Source organism: Monodelphis domestica, chromosome 5, assembly GCF_027887165.1.
Source record: "Monodelphis domestica isolate mMonDom1 chromosome 5, mMonDom1.pri, whole genome shotgun sequence".
NCBI classification, from domain to species: domain Eukaryota; kingdom Metazoa; phylum Chordata; class Mammalia; order Didelphimorphia; family Didelphidae; genus Monodelphis; species Monodelphis domestica.
In genome coordinates this window covers 87,939,460-87,953,924 of record NC_077231.1, presented here as the reverse complement: position 1 = coordinate 87,953,924, position 14,465 = coordinate 87,939,460, and the positions used below count along the sequence as shown (strand labels likewise).

The window sequence follows — 14,465 nt, the reverse complement described above, 5'->3', positions numbered from 1 at the left end:
ATCTGGGATTTCTCTATATCATTGAAATCATAGGACCCAGCCCCTAGGCTTATCAGATAGGTCATCAGTGGTGTTTTATTGCTATTATATGAATATAGTGAGAATAGTGATTTTTGTTATTGTATTGTCATTCCTAGTTAATTCTTTGTGATTTCAGTTAAGATGTCTTAACCATATGTTTTATGTTTTGTACCTGCAGCACTGTATCCTCCAGCATCAATGCCTTAGCTGTTGTAACTATAGAAGATCTCATCAAGCCACATTTAAATCAACCTTCACTAAGGTCTCTTTCTTTAATTTCTAAAGCAACATGTAAGTGCACTTCATATTCTTCAAATTATTTCATTGAGAATGGGCTTAAAGATAATGGACAAATGGGATCTGTTTTTGCCCAAAAGTCCAACCACTTAGTTACCAGTCACACAGATACCTTCAAGGTTAATTGATATTTTAACTTTTAATATAGGAACAAGGGATTCTTTTTGCCCCTTTATTCATTGAATTGGTTTAGTGGTACTTTGGGTATATAAATTGAAGATATAAAAATATAATACACTATTGGTGTGTCTTTGATTACAAAATATGGTGGCCTTTTAGGATATCAGGACCCTTCATATTTAATAGAATGCTACTAGTTCCATTAGGTCTGTCCTCCAATGAGATTCTAAAAAGGGCAGCTCAGGGGGCATCCCTCTATGGCTTGAAAGAGGGCACACTGGGCATTGATTGACTGAAAAGAAATTTACTAAGTACCTACTCTGCCAGACACAAAGAATGTGTGATACAATGGCAAGAGTGAGACAACTACTGTTTTTATTTAGCTTAGTTTACTTTACTTAGAATCCAATGAGAGAACAGCACATATACAGGAATGGTGGCCAGGGAAGTGAGTTTTGGTCTAGGAAGTCTCAGGCATAGAACCTAAAGTTATAAAGGTACCCAAGCTTTTCAGTACTACTGGCTTCATCTTATAGTTCTCAGAGTAAGAGATAGAAAGTTTGCAAGAGTGTGAGGGATGCTTATGTTAATAGGGTGGATGGTAATCTGTGAAGATGTCTGGGCTGATTGGTATGGAGTATGATCCTGGGCCAGCTAAATCAAGTTGATTAGATGAATTTATATTATTATACCAGTCAGGAAATCTCAAAGATCCAAAGCTAAATAGATTAATTCCTGCTTGGGGTGAGTGGGGAGAAGGTTGGTGTCTGATCTAGAGGGTGATTCCAACACAAGGTGTTCCCAAGAATCATGTAAGATATGTTCAGAGATTAGCAGAACTTAAAGATATTGCAATAATGATGAAGTAAGTGACTAAGGGTGTTAGACCTGGAGGGGGAGCTTGCAGGACATCTAGTCCCAATTGTTCATTTAAGAGGAAGGAAATGAAGCCCAGAGAAGTCATGTAACTTTGGGGAATGATGGCTCAGATGCCAACCTGTCTTGTGACCTCTAGACCAGTGTTTCCTTCTACTTTGCCATTCCATACCTGCAAGTATATTGGGGTGTGGGGAACAGAGCTAAAATGGCAGAGAAAATATAGATCCATCTAATCTCTATCAAATTTCCCTCTTAAAATTTATGAAATAATGCCTCAAAATGAATTCTGGAGTAGCATAAGTCACAAAAAAACAGGGTGAAATAATTTTTTCAATTCAAAACAACTTTATACGGCTAGCACAAAAGACCTAGTGCACTGGCTTGGACGTGAAACAAAAAGCAGCATGCCAAGGTGGACCCCCACTACAGCAATAGACCTTGGGAGCAGCTGAATCAGCAGCAAAGGCTTCCAGACTTGTCAGCCACAGATGATAAAGAAGGGTTGGAAAAGTGCTTGGAAGGTTATTACAGGTGGCCCTTGACTGGCTTGGTTTGCAAGACTCTTGTCATATTGCCCAAAGACAGAAACAGTTTGTATTTCTGCAGTTGGTCCTCCAGGTGAGGAACAACACTAGCAGTCACAGGAGAGCTGGGGCCCGTGATCACAGGTCCAAGGCAGAAAAGAGTACTTATGGTTACTCACAAATAAGAGCACAGACAAGAAAAGTATTAAACATACATCATACCACCTGGGAAGAATTGAAAGCATTTAGATCTGCAGAGCCAGTTCTGAAGACAGTTGCACAAAGAACCCAAAAGTTGGAACAGTGTTCCCTTCATGAAAGTTTCAGAGCCTATAGCATTAACATTTTTTAATAAAAGAAAAATACAGGCAAATGGAAAAAAAAAAACAAAAATGAGTAAAATCAACATTGAAAATTATTTTGATGACAGGAAAGATGAAAAAAACCACAAATTCAGAAGATGTTCAGTTCTGCTCAATTCTAAGACTTCAAAAATGTGAAATTTTCTTCATCCTAAAAAGAATAAATGGAGAAGCTCAAAAAGGATTTTAAAAATAAAATAAGAGAAATAGAATAAAAATTGGGGAAAGAAATGAAAATGATACAGAAATATCATGAAAAGTCAAAGCTTAGTAAACAGGCACAAAAATATTGAAGAAATTAATATCTTAAAAAGCAGAATATTTCAATTGGTAAAAAGAGACACAAAAATCCAATAATGAGAAGAATTTCTTAAAGAGTAGAAATAGCAAAATGGAAAAGGATATACAAAAATAAAAGACAAAATTTGCCATACTGTAAAAAGAGGTACAAATATTTACTGAGGAAAAGGACTCTTTATGACGTAGAATTAGCCAAATGGAAAAGGAGATGCAAAAGTTCATTTAAGAAATTCATACCTTAAAAATTAGAATTGGACAAATGAATGTTAATGCCTCCACAAGACATCAAGAAAGTACCAAATTTCATTTTAAATATGAAAAAAAGTATAAAATGTGAAAATGTTCATTGGAAAAAATGACCTGGAAAATAAATCCAGGAGAGGTAATCTAAGAATTATTGGAATAACTCAATACCAATATGAAAAATAGGGCATAAATATCATCTTTCAAGACATTTTCATATTGTTGCCAGGCCTTAGAGTCTGTTAACTCACAAACTGTATGGTTATATTTTCCCATCAATAATTTTGCAGAAGGGAAGATGCACTGAGTCATAATATATCAGACTAATTCTCTCTGATGATTGCTCATGGCTTTAGAAAATGTAACTATTTTGACCAAGAAGTAGCTGTGTTGGGTTCAAGGGAGGTCACAAAAGGCTTTTCTGATATTCTTTAATATTTTAAAAAATTAATATTTAATTTTTTCCTGATTTACATGAAAAATAATTTTGAATATTCATTTTTTAAAAAATTTGAGCCAAATTCTCACTCTCTTCATCTAGTCTTCACTTTCCTGAGATGGCAAATACTCAGATATAGATTTTTTCATGTCTAATAGTGTAAAAGCATCTTTGCATATTGGTCTATTTATTTATCATGACTTTCAGGCTTTCCAATGATACTTAAATTATCTCTCTATCTATTTTCCAGGTCACTTGTTTTTTTTTACAAGATATTTCCTATTTTTCTATTTTTTCATTCTCTTTTTGTTTTATTGTTTCTTGATATCTCATGAAGTTATTAGATTCTATTTGTTCAGTTCTAATTTTTATATAATGATTTCCTTTTTTGATACTCCTTTTCCATTTGGTCCATTCTACTTTTCAACAAACTATTTTCTTCATTGGATTTTTGTGTCTCTTTTTCTAGTTAACCAATTTTATTTTTTAAGTTATTATTTTCTTTTTTCATTGCTTTCCTTTATGTTTCCATTTTTCTTCCACCTATCTTATTTTACTTTTGAAATTTCTTTTTGAGCTCTTCCACAAACTGGGACCAATTCCCATTTTTCTTTCAAGTTTTGATTATGGTTGCTTGCATCTCACCATCCCCTCATGAATCAATGCCTTAATCTTTGTCTCTATAGAAATTTTCTATGCTTAGGTGTTTCTTTTGCTCTTTGCACATTTCCCCAGCATTTTCCCCCTGTGGACAGGTAGTTCTGAAAAATGCTTATTATATTTCCTCTGCTGATTGTTTGCAGGACTCAGCCCTGTCAGCCATTTTGCCTTGGAATTAGGGGCTTCAGTACAGGCTTGAAAAGACCAAGATCTATGGATTTCAGAACGTTACTTCAGGCTGGTGCCAGGGCTTGGGATTTTAACAGGTGGGTGTGGGGGTGCCCTGTTATTGGTGTAGGTGGGGTTTTGGGATTCTGAATTTGGTCTATGTCTAGGCCCCAAATCTAGTACAGTAGGTAGGGGGGTTGGTCAGCCTGCACTTCTTTGTGCAATTTTACTTTCAGTTCCCCCTTATTCCATGAAAACCTATTCTCTACCTTTCAAGTTGTTTTCCATAGGACAGTTCCATCTCTTTGTCTTGTTGCTGGCTTTTGACTATGGTCCTTTTGGGGAGTTTTTAAAACTGTGGTTTGGAAAGATTCTCAGAGTAGTTTTAGGTTTTGCTGCTACTAAGCTGCCTTATTGGTGCCCCATATCAGTCTTTTTGTGAAAGAGAACTTGAACAAACAAAAGTAAAGGAATGTAGTGAAATATAATGTGTCTTGGTTTGCATTCAGACTCCATGACTTCTTTTCAGGCAGATGACATTGTTCATAATAATTCCTTGAATATTTTTTTGGATCATTATATGGGTAGGAATACCAAAGTTATTAATAGATCTTCATCATATGATGTCCTTCCTCACAAGTGTTTTATGTATGATCACTGTCTCCTCTAATCTGTGTTCCTTTCTTCTTCCCTTTACCCATGTCCATTTTTCTTTGCTTTGGAGTAAAATAGATTTCTATATCTGTACATATATTATTTTCTCTTTAAGCCAAATCTGATGGCAGTATGGTTCAAGAGTTTCTAGCTACCCTATCCCCTCATTTCCCCCTCCATTGTAATAGCACTTCAGAGTCATTATTGTAAGATAATTCACTCCATTATCTCTCCCTTTCCTCTTATCCCAGTGAATTCTTCCTTTTTTCCATTAATTTTATTTTTTGGATGTCTTCCCATTTCAAATAATCAGATATTCCTCCTAATTGGCCCAATATTGATAAAGATCATGGGAGTTATTAAAATGACCTTCTCATACATACAAGAATATACACAGTTTAAAACTTTAAACTTATTGAATTATTACATTTTCTCTTTCCTTTTAACATTGCTGTACTTCTCTTGAGACTTCTGTTTGTATGTCAGAGTTTCTATAAAGACACTTTGGTCTTTTCATTAGGAACTCTTGAAAGTTATCAATGTCATAAAGTATAATTTTTTCCCTTGAAGTATTATGACTTTCACTGGTTAGGTGATTCTAGGTTAGAATTCTAGTTCCTTTCTATTCTGGAATATCATATTCCAAGCCCTATAATCTCTAAAGTATAAACTGCTGAATCTTTCTATGAAATTCTTTTTTTTAATCATATGCTTTTATTATTTTAAAATTTATTTATTTAATTAATTTAGAATATTTTTCCATGATTATATGATTCATTTTCTTTCCATTCCCTTCTTCTTCTCCCATCCAAGAGCCAATGAGACATTCTACTGGGGTTTACATGTATCATTGTTCAAAATTTATTTCCATATTATTAATATTTGCAATGGAGTGTTCATTTAAAGTCAACATCCCCAATCATATCCCCATCAAACTATGTGATCAATGATATGTTTTTCTTCTGTGTTTCAACTCCCACAGTTCTTTCTTTGGATGTGGACAGTGTTCTTTTTCGTAAGTCCCTCAGAATTGCCCTGGATTATTGCACTGATGCTAGTAGAGAAGTCCATAACCTTCAATTGCACCACAATATATCAGTCTCTGTGTACAACATAGTCCTGCTTCTGCTCCATTCACTCTGTATCAGTTCATGGAAGTCTTTTCATTACTTATGAAATTCTGATTGTGGTGCCATGATATTTGAATTGTTTCTTTCTGCCTAGCTGAATCCCCCTCCCCACTTTTGTCTGGGAGCTCTGGAATTTAGCCATAATGTTTCTGGCATTTTTCCTTTGGTATCTCTTTTAGGAGGTTATTGGTAGTCTCTTTAAATTTCTATTTTATCCTATGATTCTAGTATATCAGGGCAGTTTTCCTTGAAAACTTCTCTTAGTATGATGTCCAGATTCTTTTTTTGAGCTCTTGATTTTCAGGGAGTCCCATAATTCTCATATTATTTCTTCATGATCTACTTTCCTTATTAGTTGTTGGTCCAATGGGAAATTTCATATTTTCTTCCATTTTTCCAATCTTTTGCTTGTTTGCTTATTTCTTAAAGATTCCTGGAGTAATTTTCCACTTGTCTAATTCTAATTTTTAAGGTATTATTATGTTCAGGAAGCTTATGTGTCTCATTTTCCATTTTACTAGTCCTGTTTTTTAAAGATTTTCTTTCTTAATGAGTTTTTGTATTTCCATATTCATTTGGTCATTTCTATTTTTGAAGGAGTTGTTTTTTTGGCAAAGTTTTAGATATCTTTCCCTATTTTTTAATTCGTTTAACAAGCTGTTGATTCTTTTTCATGACTTTCTTCTAGCACTCTTGTTTCTGTCTTCTCCCCTCCTAATCTTTCTTCTAATTATGTTATTTGATTTTTAAAAGTCCTTTTTCACATCTTTCATTAGATCTTTTGAGACCTGAGATGAATTTACATTTTCCTTTGATGCTTCACATATACTTATGTTGTTAATCTTGCCCTTTTCTTTGTTTGTACCTTGAACCTCTCTTTTGCTATAACTATGTAGAGTTAGATTCGTTTTTTGCTTTTAGTCAAGTTTTTAAAAATCAATTTGCGTTACTTTTTACTGTATTGTAAAGTTGACCCTTGTTTACAAATTAAAGAAGATGCTTATTCTTTGCTTCCAGGCCTTGGAATCTAGCTCCTGGCTTATACTAGTAGGGGGATTTTCACTGGTGAAGCCTCACTACTGTCTTGTAGTGGTGGGGGACTTCACTGTGCATTTGAATTGTGGCCTGAGACTCACTGTTGGACAGCTCCAGGGTAGAGCCTTGCTTGCTGGCTAGTCCTTAGGGTTGGAGCTTTGCTGTTGGATGGCCCCATGGAGTGTCAGAGAAGTCGACTCAGGTTGAGGCATCTCTGCTGAAGGGGTGGGGCTTCACTCAGTCTGCTGTGCTATAGTCTACCCTTGTCCTCCATTGGACTCCCTTCCCCTCTAGTCCCAGTGAGACAGACCTTTTGTGCTCATCCTTCTTGAGGCTCTGGCCCAGTAAGCTTATTCTCTCTTTTTAGTGTGGGAATTTTGGTTTGTATTTTTGGGAGGGGAATGTGGAAGAGCTGAGGAAGTTGGGCACCAGGTGTTTGCTGACACTTTTATGGAATAGAGATGAAAGACCATCATCTTTTGAAGATACAGCCTACCAGGCTGGTCCAAGTCTGGCAGACCCTATCAGACCCTGTGATAAAATGGTGTGTTGGCAATGGGCAAAACTGTTGAAGTATGGGGAATCTCAAGGCCAGAAGGTATTATCATCAATTAGTGAAGTTTGGGGACCATAGTAACTTAGGAGATCACTTATGAAATCATGGTTCTATGTGCAATGCCTGTGAAAATCCCCAAATTGATGAGAAATAGTTCATTGAAACAACTATTAGTGGGTGGAACTAACATGGAGGAGTAAGTAGAGCAGCAGCTCTGTGTCACCACAAGAATCCTCTCCAAGCAAGATTAAAATATTGCCACAAAATGAATACAGGAGTGAAAGAACCAGCAAGGAGACAGAGTGAAACATTCAAGAAAAGAAAATCCAAAAGGTAGGCAGACAACATCTGGGACACTAGGATGAGAGGAGAGCAGAGACAGTAAGAGACTTCAGCAAGGAGTGAAGAGCAAGCCAAGAGCAAACCACACACATATGCTGTCACAGGTTCCGAACATCAGTTCAAGCTAACTTTCAAATCCTGGAGATCCTGTCTGGACAAATAGTGTTCCAAACCAACCCAAATCCCTTGAAATTTCAAACCTATGGAGAAGTCCAGAGTCCCAGCCCAGAGCAGTCTGGGCTGAAATGGGTTGATCTGTGTGGGCTGAGAGCAAAGCCAGGAATCCCTCTCTGGGCTAGGGATGAGGACATAATCCACAGTGGCTGAGCTCCAGGACAGGGCAACCAAGGGTATGCCTAATTAGATCAAGAACACAGTGAGACCAAAAACTTGAGCTTAAGCCGGAGGCTGAAATTTGATCAGCCTCTGAACTGATCAAGTTCAGAGTGATATCAAAAGTTTATACCCTAGCCTAAAGAAAATCTTTGAGCTATGAACACCTCAAGGGTCAATGGAATCAGCAGGGTGAGGGGCCTATCAAAGCTCTCAGCCTTCAGACCACCTGGTAAACTAGTAACAGCCCAGAATTTGAGCTGAGAATAATATCAAGGAAGGACTGAAGTTTAAGGGTACCCCAGCTTCTCAGAAAACAGAGCCTACTTATAATTAGATAAGAAAATGAGTAAACAACCAAAAAAAAAAACACTTAACTCTACAGAATTTTTATGGGGAAAAAGAGCAAGGCACAGACACAGAAAGGGACATTGAAAACAAAGGAAACACACACAAAGTTCAGAAGAAAAATATGGATTGGACACAGAGTCTGGAAGAGCTCAAACACAGAGAAAGACAACCATAAACCAATCTCATTAATGAATATAGATGCAAAACTTAAATAAAATATAGCAAAAAGAATCCAGCAAGTTATCACAAGGATTATTCACTATGACCAGGTAGGATTTATACCAGGAATGCAAAGATGGCTTAATATTAGGAAAACCATCTGCATAATTGACCATATCAATAATCAAACCAACATAAATCACATGATTATCTCAATACATACAGAAAAAGCCTTTGACAAAATACAATGCCCATTCTTATTGAAAACACTAGAAAGTAAATTATCTGCAATGTGCACAAGTTAGAAGCCTTCCCAATAAGATCAGGAGCACAGAAAGGATGCCCATTATCACCTCTATTACTTAATACTGTACTAGAAATGCTAGTGGTAGCATTTAGAGAAGAAAAATAAATTGAAGGAATTAAAGAAAATGAAAGGAAATAATGAAAAAAAATGAAGGATGGGACCCTAGCAGTACCAGACTGTAGTATAAATCAGTGATCATCAAAACGATATGGTGTACTGGTCAAGAGATAGAAGGGTGGATCAATGGAATAGGCTATTGGTAAATGACCTCAGCAAGCTAATGTTTGATAAACACAAATATCCAAGCTTTTTGGACAAGAACTCACTATCTGACAAAAACTGCTGGGAAAAACTGGAACATAGCTGGGAAAAATTAGGTGTAGATCAACATCTTATACCCTATACCAAGATAAATTCAAAATGGGTAAATGACTTCAATATTAAGAAGTGAAATAAAAAAATCAGGTGAACATAAACTAGTATACTGGTCAGCTGTGTTGGAAAGGAAGGAATTTAAGACAAAGTAAGAGGTAGAGAACATTATAAAATGCAAAATGAATGACTTTGATTATATCAAACGAAAAAGGTTTTGTACAAACAAAACCAAATGCAACAAACATTAGAAGGAAAGCAACAAATGGGGAAAATTTTATAACAAAACTTTTTGACAAAGGTTTCATTTCCCAAATATATAAGGGACCAAGTCAGATTTACAATATTTGGCTAGATTAGTCAATGTAAAGGTTAAAATTAATGGTTGGATGATGATTATATTAAATTATGTGATCACCAGTATTTATCATATCTTGAGTCAGAAATTTATTTATACATATCTACAAATAGAGAGGAAAAAATAAAGAAGAGAAAGGTGAGGGGATAGAGAAGTTATCTATCCTATCAACTCAAATGTTTTGCTCTGGGTCTGCTTAATCCAGGCAGAGATTAATTAACTCTCAACCAAGAAGGCTGTTAGTGAATAACCATGTGGCCTCCTCCAAAATGGAAGCTAGTCTCTCCAGAAGTTAGGAAAGGGTTTTACTCATTCAATGAAGTAATTCAAGAATCAGAATCCAAGTAGAAGAGGATATCAGGTACCTCTTTTCCTTATTTGAAATGTCTGTTTCTGTAATGAATGGAAATGATGAAAGAGTTTCAGCAAATCTCATAGTGGTCTTTAAAAAAGAAAATGTCATTTTCATCTGTCCTATTACAATGGTAGGGTTCCATACCTGGGAAGTTTCTGAGGCCAGATTTGAATCAAAGTCCTCCTGACTGCAGGTCTTGAGTTATTTGCACTATGTCACCTAGGTGCTTCTACAGTGAACTTTTTAACAGACATTTTAAACATGCTGGGAAAGAACACTGTAGTCACACCGGATTTAGGAGGCAAATCAACAAAAATCACATTTCTTCCAAAAAATGAGGTCACCCTCCAGACATTCCTACCTGGGTATATAACTTCATTCCAGATGTTTAATGGTACCTACAAACTATATTCATATAGCTACATGAAACTTTGATGTCAGGAAGGATCTCAAATCTTAAGAGTAGAGGAAAAATGTGACTTAAAGTTTTTTAGCTCCTTGTTTCTTCCAAATTTTACACCAGACTGGGAACATGTAGAAATAACAAAGAGAATTAAGGATAGAAAACAAGAGCTCACTTTATGAACTGTACTTTAAAATAGTATCAAATCCTTTCTAATAACGTGCCTGAAACAAGAATTCAAGAACTTGTATTTTTATGCTTTTTCTTATTATGATCTTGTACAAAAGTTGTTCTTGTAGATAAGGAGAAAAGAGGCAGTCTTCACAATTAAAGACTGAAATTGAAATGAAATTTGTTTGTAAAACCAATGAAATTAACTAATGGAAGAATCCTTTCATTCATATAGATCTTACCTATATTAGTTTGTTCAGGAATTTGGGTTTCTGAAAACTAAAATGCCTGAACTGACCACGGGGAAATTGATGATATTGAAATGAGAAACAAATGACAAACTACTCCAGTATCTTTGCCAAGAAAAATCCATAGACAGGTATGGTCCATGACATGATCATGAAGAGTCAGCCATGACTGAATGACTAAACAACAACAATATTGAGTAGGTTATTTCTACTTTGTGGTATAAAATGGCAGATTTTAATTTTTACAGTAACACTAGTTTACAGGTATGAACCCACAAACATAAATTTCCATCAAGATTGAATTAAGAACTAGGTGTTCTTAGGCTTAAGAAGTCACGGAAAAGGTCATAAGGTACTGCAGTGATAACTGTGTCTATTCTTCACCCCAGAGTTTCTATTTAATCTGTCACAGGTAGATATCTTACACTTAATTTGTTAAGAGTCTAACTGGTATGTCATTTAATATTAATGTTCCTTTAACATTCATGTAGGTTTCTTCTATGGAATGGTTTGTGTTGCAATGGCTGGTTTCGCATCAATAATGGGAAGTCTGCTAGAGGTAACATACATTTGTAGATACATAGAGGAAGTAGTGCTAGGTAGTTACCAAATATTTAATGTGAATTCTATTTTTAAATTCTAGCTTATATCTGTATTCATAACTGGAAAGTACTCTGGTAAGTAGAAAGCCTTTCCAAGAGTATTTTGTAATTTAGAAATGGTAAAAATAAAAATAAAAATCTTTGGAACAATTCACTGAGGTTTGTCCATGGACTGCAATCTGCATCTGATCTTTTATGCTATTTTCCACCTATGTATTATGAGCAATAAAAAGTATTTAGTAAGTATTTAATGATGTGTAGGATCTTGTTAGATTCTTACAGTTAGAAAAACATAGACCACAACATTGTTTCTAGATAATAACTGGCAATGACATTGACATGTGGACATTTACATATACATATATATATATATATATATACACATACACACATATACATATATATATAGAGAGAGATAATAGCATATTTATATCATTTATTGGTTTAAAGAAACAAGCAGGCAATTGGGATGAATAGCTTAGATAAGGGATTAGAATTTCAAATCCAGACTGGATAGGTAGATGGACATAATTAGATTTTCTCCATTCAATTCAACAATAGCTTATAAAATAAACTTAATACTGTAAAAATTATTATTTATTTTTCTGTAATTACATAAAAATTTTTAATATTTTGTAAAATGTTGAGTTCTTCTGTAGAAAGACTCAAAACCACGTACTTTTTGATACAGCAATATCACTTCTAGGTGTGTATCCCAAAGAGATTTTTTTTTCAAAAAGGAAAAAAAAAAGTTCTATTTATATAATAATATTTATTGCAGTTCTTTTTATGGTAGCAAAGGATTCTCCACAGAAGTGGAGAATGAGGGAAGATTAGAATAAGAGAAGGGGGATTTTAAATCACACAATCAAGTGAATTTTTAATGGTGTTAATTTTTTTAAGATTCATGTATATGATTTTGGAAAATCACAAATGATTCTGAAATATACCTGTGGAATTGTGTGAAATCACTATAAAGTGATGAATCAATGTTGAAAATTATCTATCAGTTGTATAAGATTCTAGATAAGTTTGATTTTTGCATTTGATGATGGGAGAACTGTTCTCACTGAGACTTGAACTATGATTAGAGATTTGAATGTTTGGACACACTTAAATGTTCATTGTTTGAGTCAACTGCAATTGGAAATGTAATATTTTCTTTAATCAGTGTAATAGATAAACACTCTAATTGATAGAAAGGGTTTTTACTTTAAAGAAACAGATGAGAATCAAACTCTTGATAAGTGCTGGTCTGGCTGCTTAATGAATATAAGGATTTAATAAAATGAGTGTAAACTGTATGAGAATTTTTTTACCAGCTTAGAAGAAGTTATATAATATTAAGAAGATTCTGCTTGATCTAAATTTTGGATAGACAAATGAGAATGTAAAAATGTTATTTTAGCATATGTACTATTGAATTAAGCAACAAGTGAAAATGTAGCAAACACTGGGAAGAAGAAGTTTTAAGTTTGGTGATTTGGAATGGAATGTCTATTAAGAATTTAGAATATTGCTAAAAATTTTGTAAACTTTGTTGTAATTGATTAAGATATGGTTAAAACTGGCTTAATAACTGAATGTAAACATTAAATTTGGTAGAATGTATAATTAAATGCAATTTGGTAGAATGTATAATACACATTTGAAAGATATAAGGTATAAAAAAATGTGGGGCCTCTTTATGAGATCCAGAAGAGACATGTTGTATGAACAATGTAAGTAGATCTGTGTAGAAGTATGTTGAATGTGATTCTGCTTTTAGCAGAGATTTGAAGGAGAAAAGAGTGGATATTTAGAGATTTAGGAAGTTTAAGCAATTGATTATTTCATCTGCCTCTCTCACTATCAAGGAGGGACAAGCTACAGAACCCCAAGTGTTCTCAGATAGGTGAATGCATTATAATTGGTAGGGATAAAATACAATGGGTAACTAGATAAATTATGAAGAAGATGAAGAATTGTCATTAAGAAGAACATTTTTGAATAAACTTGAAGATTTTTAGAAGCCATTAGAATAACCAAGTAAGCAGGAAGCTTGTTTGCAATTATGGATCTTTAAAAAAAGAATGAAATTGGAACACTAAGAGAAAGGTCTTCACACAACTGTAATGGGTAGGAGGTTTGTCATTTAAGAGAATAGATTTATGAGAATCACACCTAATATTACTGAAAGGTTGGATTTCAGGCTATCTGATGATTTATCCATGATTGATATTGTTGTGAACCTGGAAGACACTCAGAGGATGAGTGAAAGTCCTCTAACAGTTGGAAAGGAAGTCTGAGACTTAACCTAGATGTGACCTTTCTAACCCTAAGTACTAGAAGTCCCTGAGTGAAACACTTATGACATGAGTCAGTGACAGTTTTGGTCTATTCATGAAGTCCAATAATGTTGACCCACTCATTCTGTGTCCTTAAAAGAACAGTAAGGATGGTTAAAGATCTTTCCCCCTGCCTTTCTTTTACAACAAATTCCTACTATCAGCAGAGGGTCTCAAATTGTAAGATGGATAGTTTGCATTTTCCAAACAAGCAAGTTGACTAGTAGTAAAAAGTTAGCTCTAGACATGTGAGAATTTTTTTTTATGATCTTTAATTGAGTTAGAAATAGGTAGAAATAGTTTTGAGAAGTGGAATCTGAACTTTAGACTAAGGATTAGTGCCCCAGGAATTTCTGTATCTCCTATTGAACCATAGACAGAAGGATTTATTTAATAAAATGTTAGCTTTGTAAGAGTTTTTGTCAGTAGGAAGATACCTCTCCTTTTCCTGAGAGATTTTACAATCAACCTGGAACAAAGGGAGCAAGGATTCCAGATTTAGAGGATCTCTGAAGATGAAGATGAAGTGTCCAATTATGGTTATTCAATGTTATTATTTTTGCTACTTATCAGGGAAATTGAAACATGCATATTGTGCCCCAAAGACCTTAAGTCCAACAGGGTCCCCCTAAAGTGATGATTTTGAGAAAGCAAAAAGTCCCCAACTTAATTAAGGAGAATGAGACTCCAATATATTTTGAAACTGATTTCATGTTTCAGCTATGAGATGAAGAAACCCCTGAACATTG

The 14,465-nt window shown here is 34.6% G+C and overlaps 1 protein-coding gene across 4 annotated transcripts in view; it reads left to right on the top strand.

Annotated features, from left to right (window-relative positions):
• LOC100020400 (sodium-coupled monocarboxylate transporter 1-like) overlaps window positions 1-14,465 on the top strand; it is a 124,274-nt gene that overhangs the window by 77,713 nt on the left and 32,096 nt on the right. For all 4 annotated transcript variants that reach the window (XM_056798751.1, XM_016425756.2, XM_007503299.3 and 1 more), the window contains exons 9-10: window positions 200-312; window positions 11,279-11,346. In XM_056798751.1, the coding sequence (XP_056654729.1) occupies window positions 200-312; window positions 11,279-11,346 (181 nt within the window). The remainder of the gene's footprint in view (window positions 1-199; window positions 313-11,278; window positions 11,347-14,465) is intronic.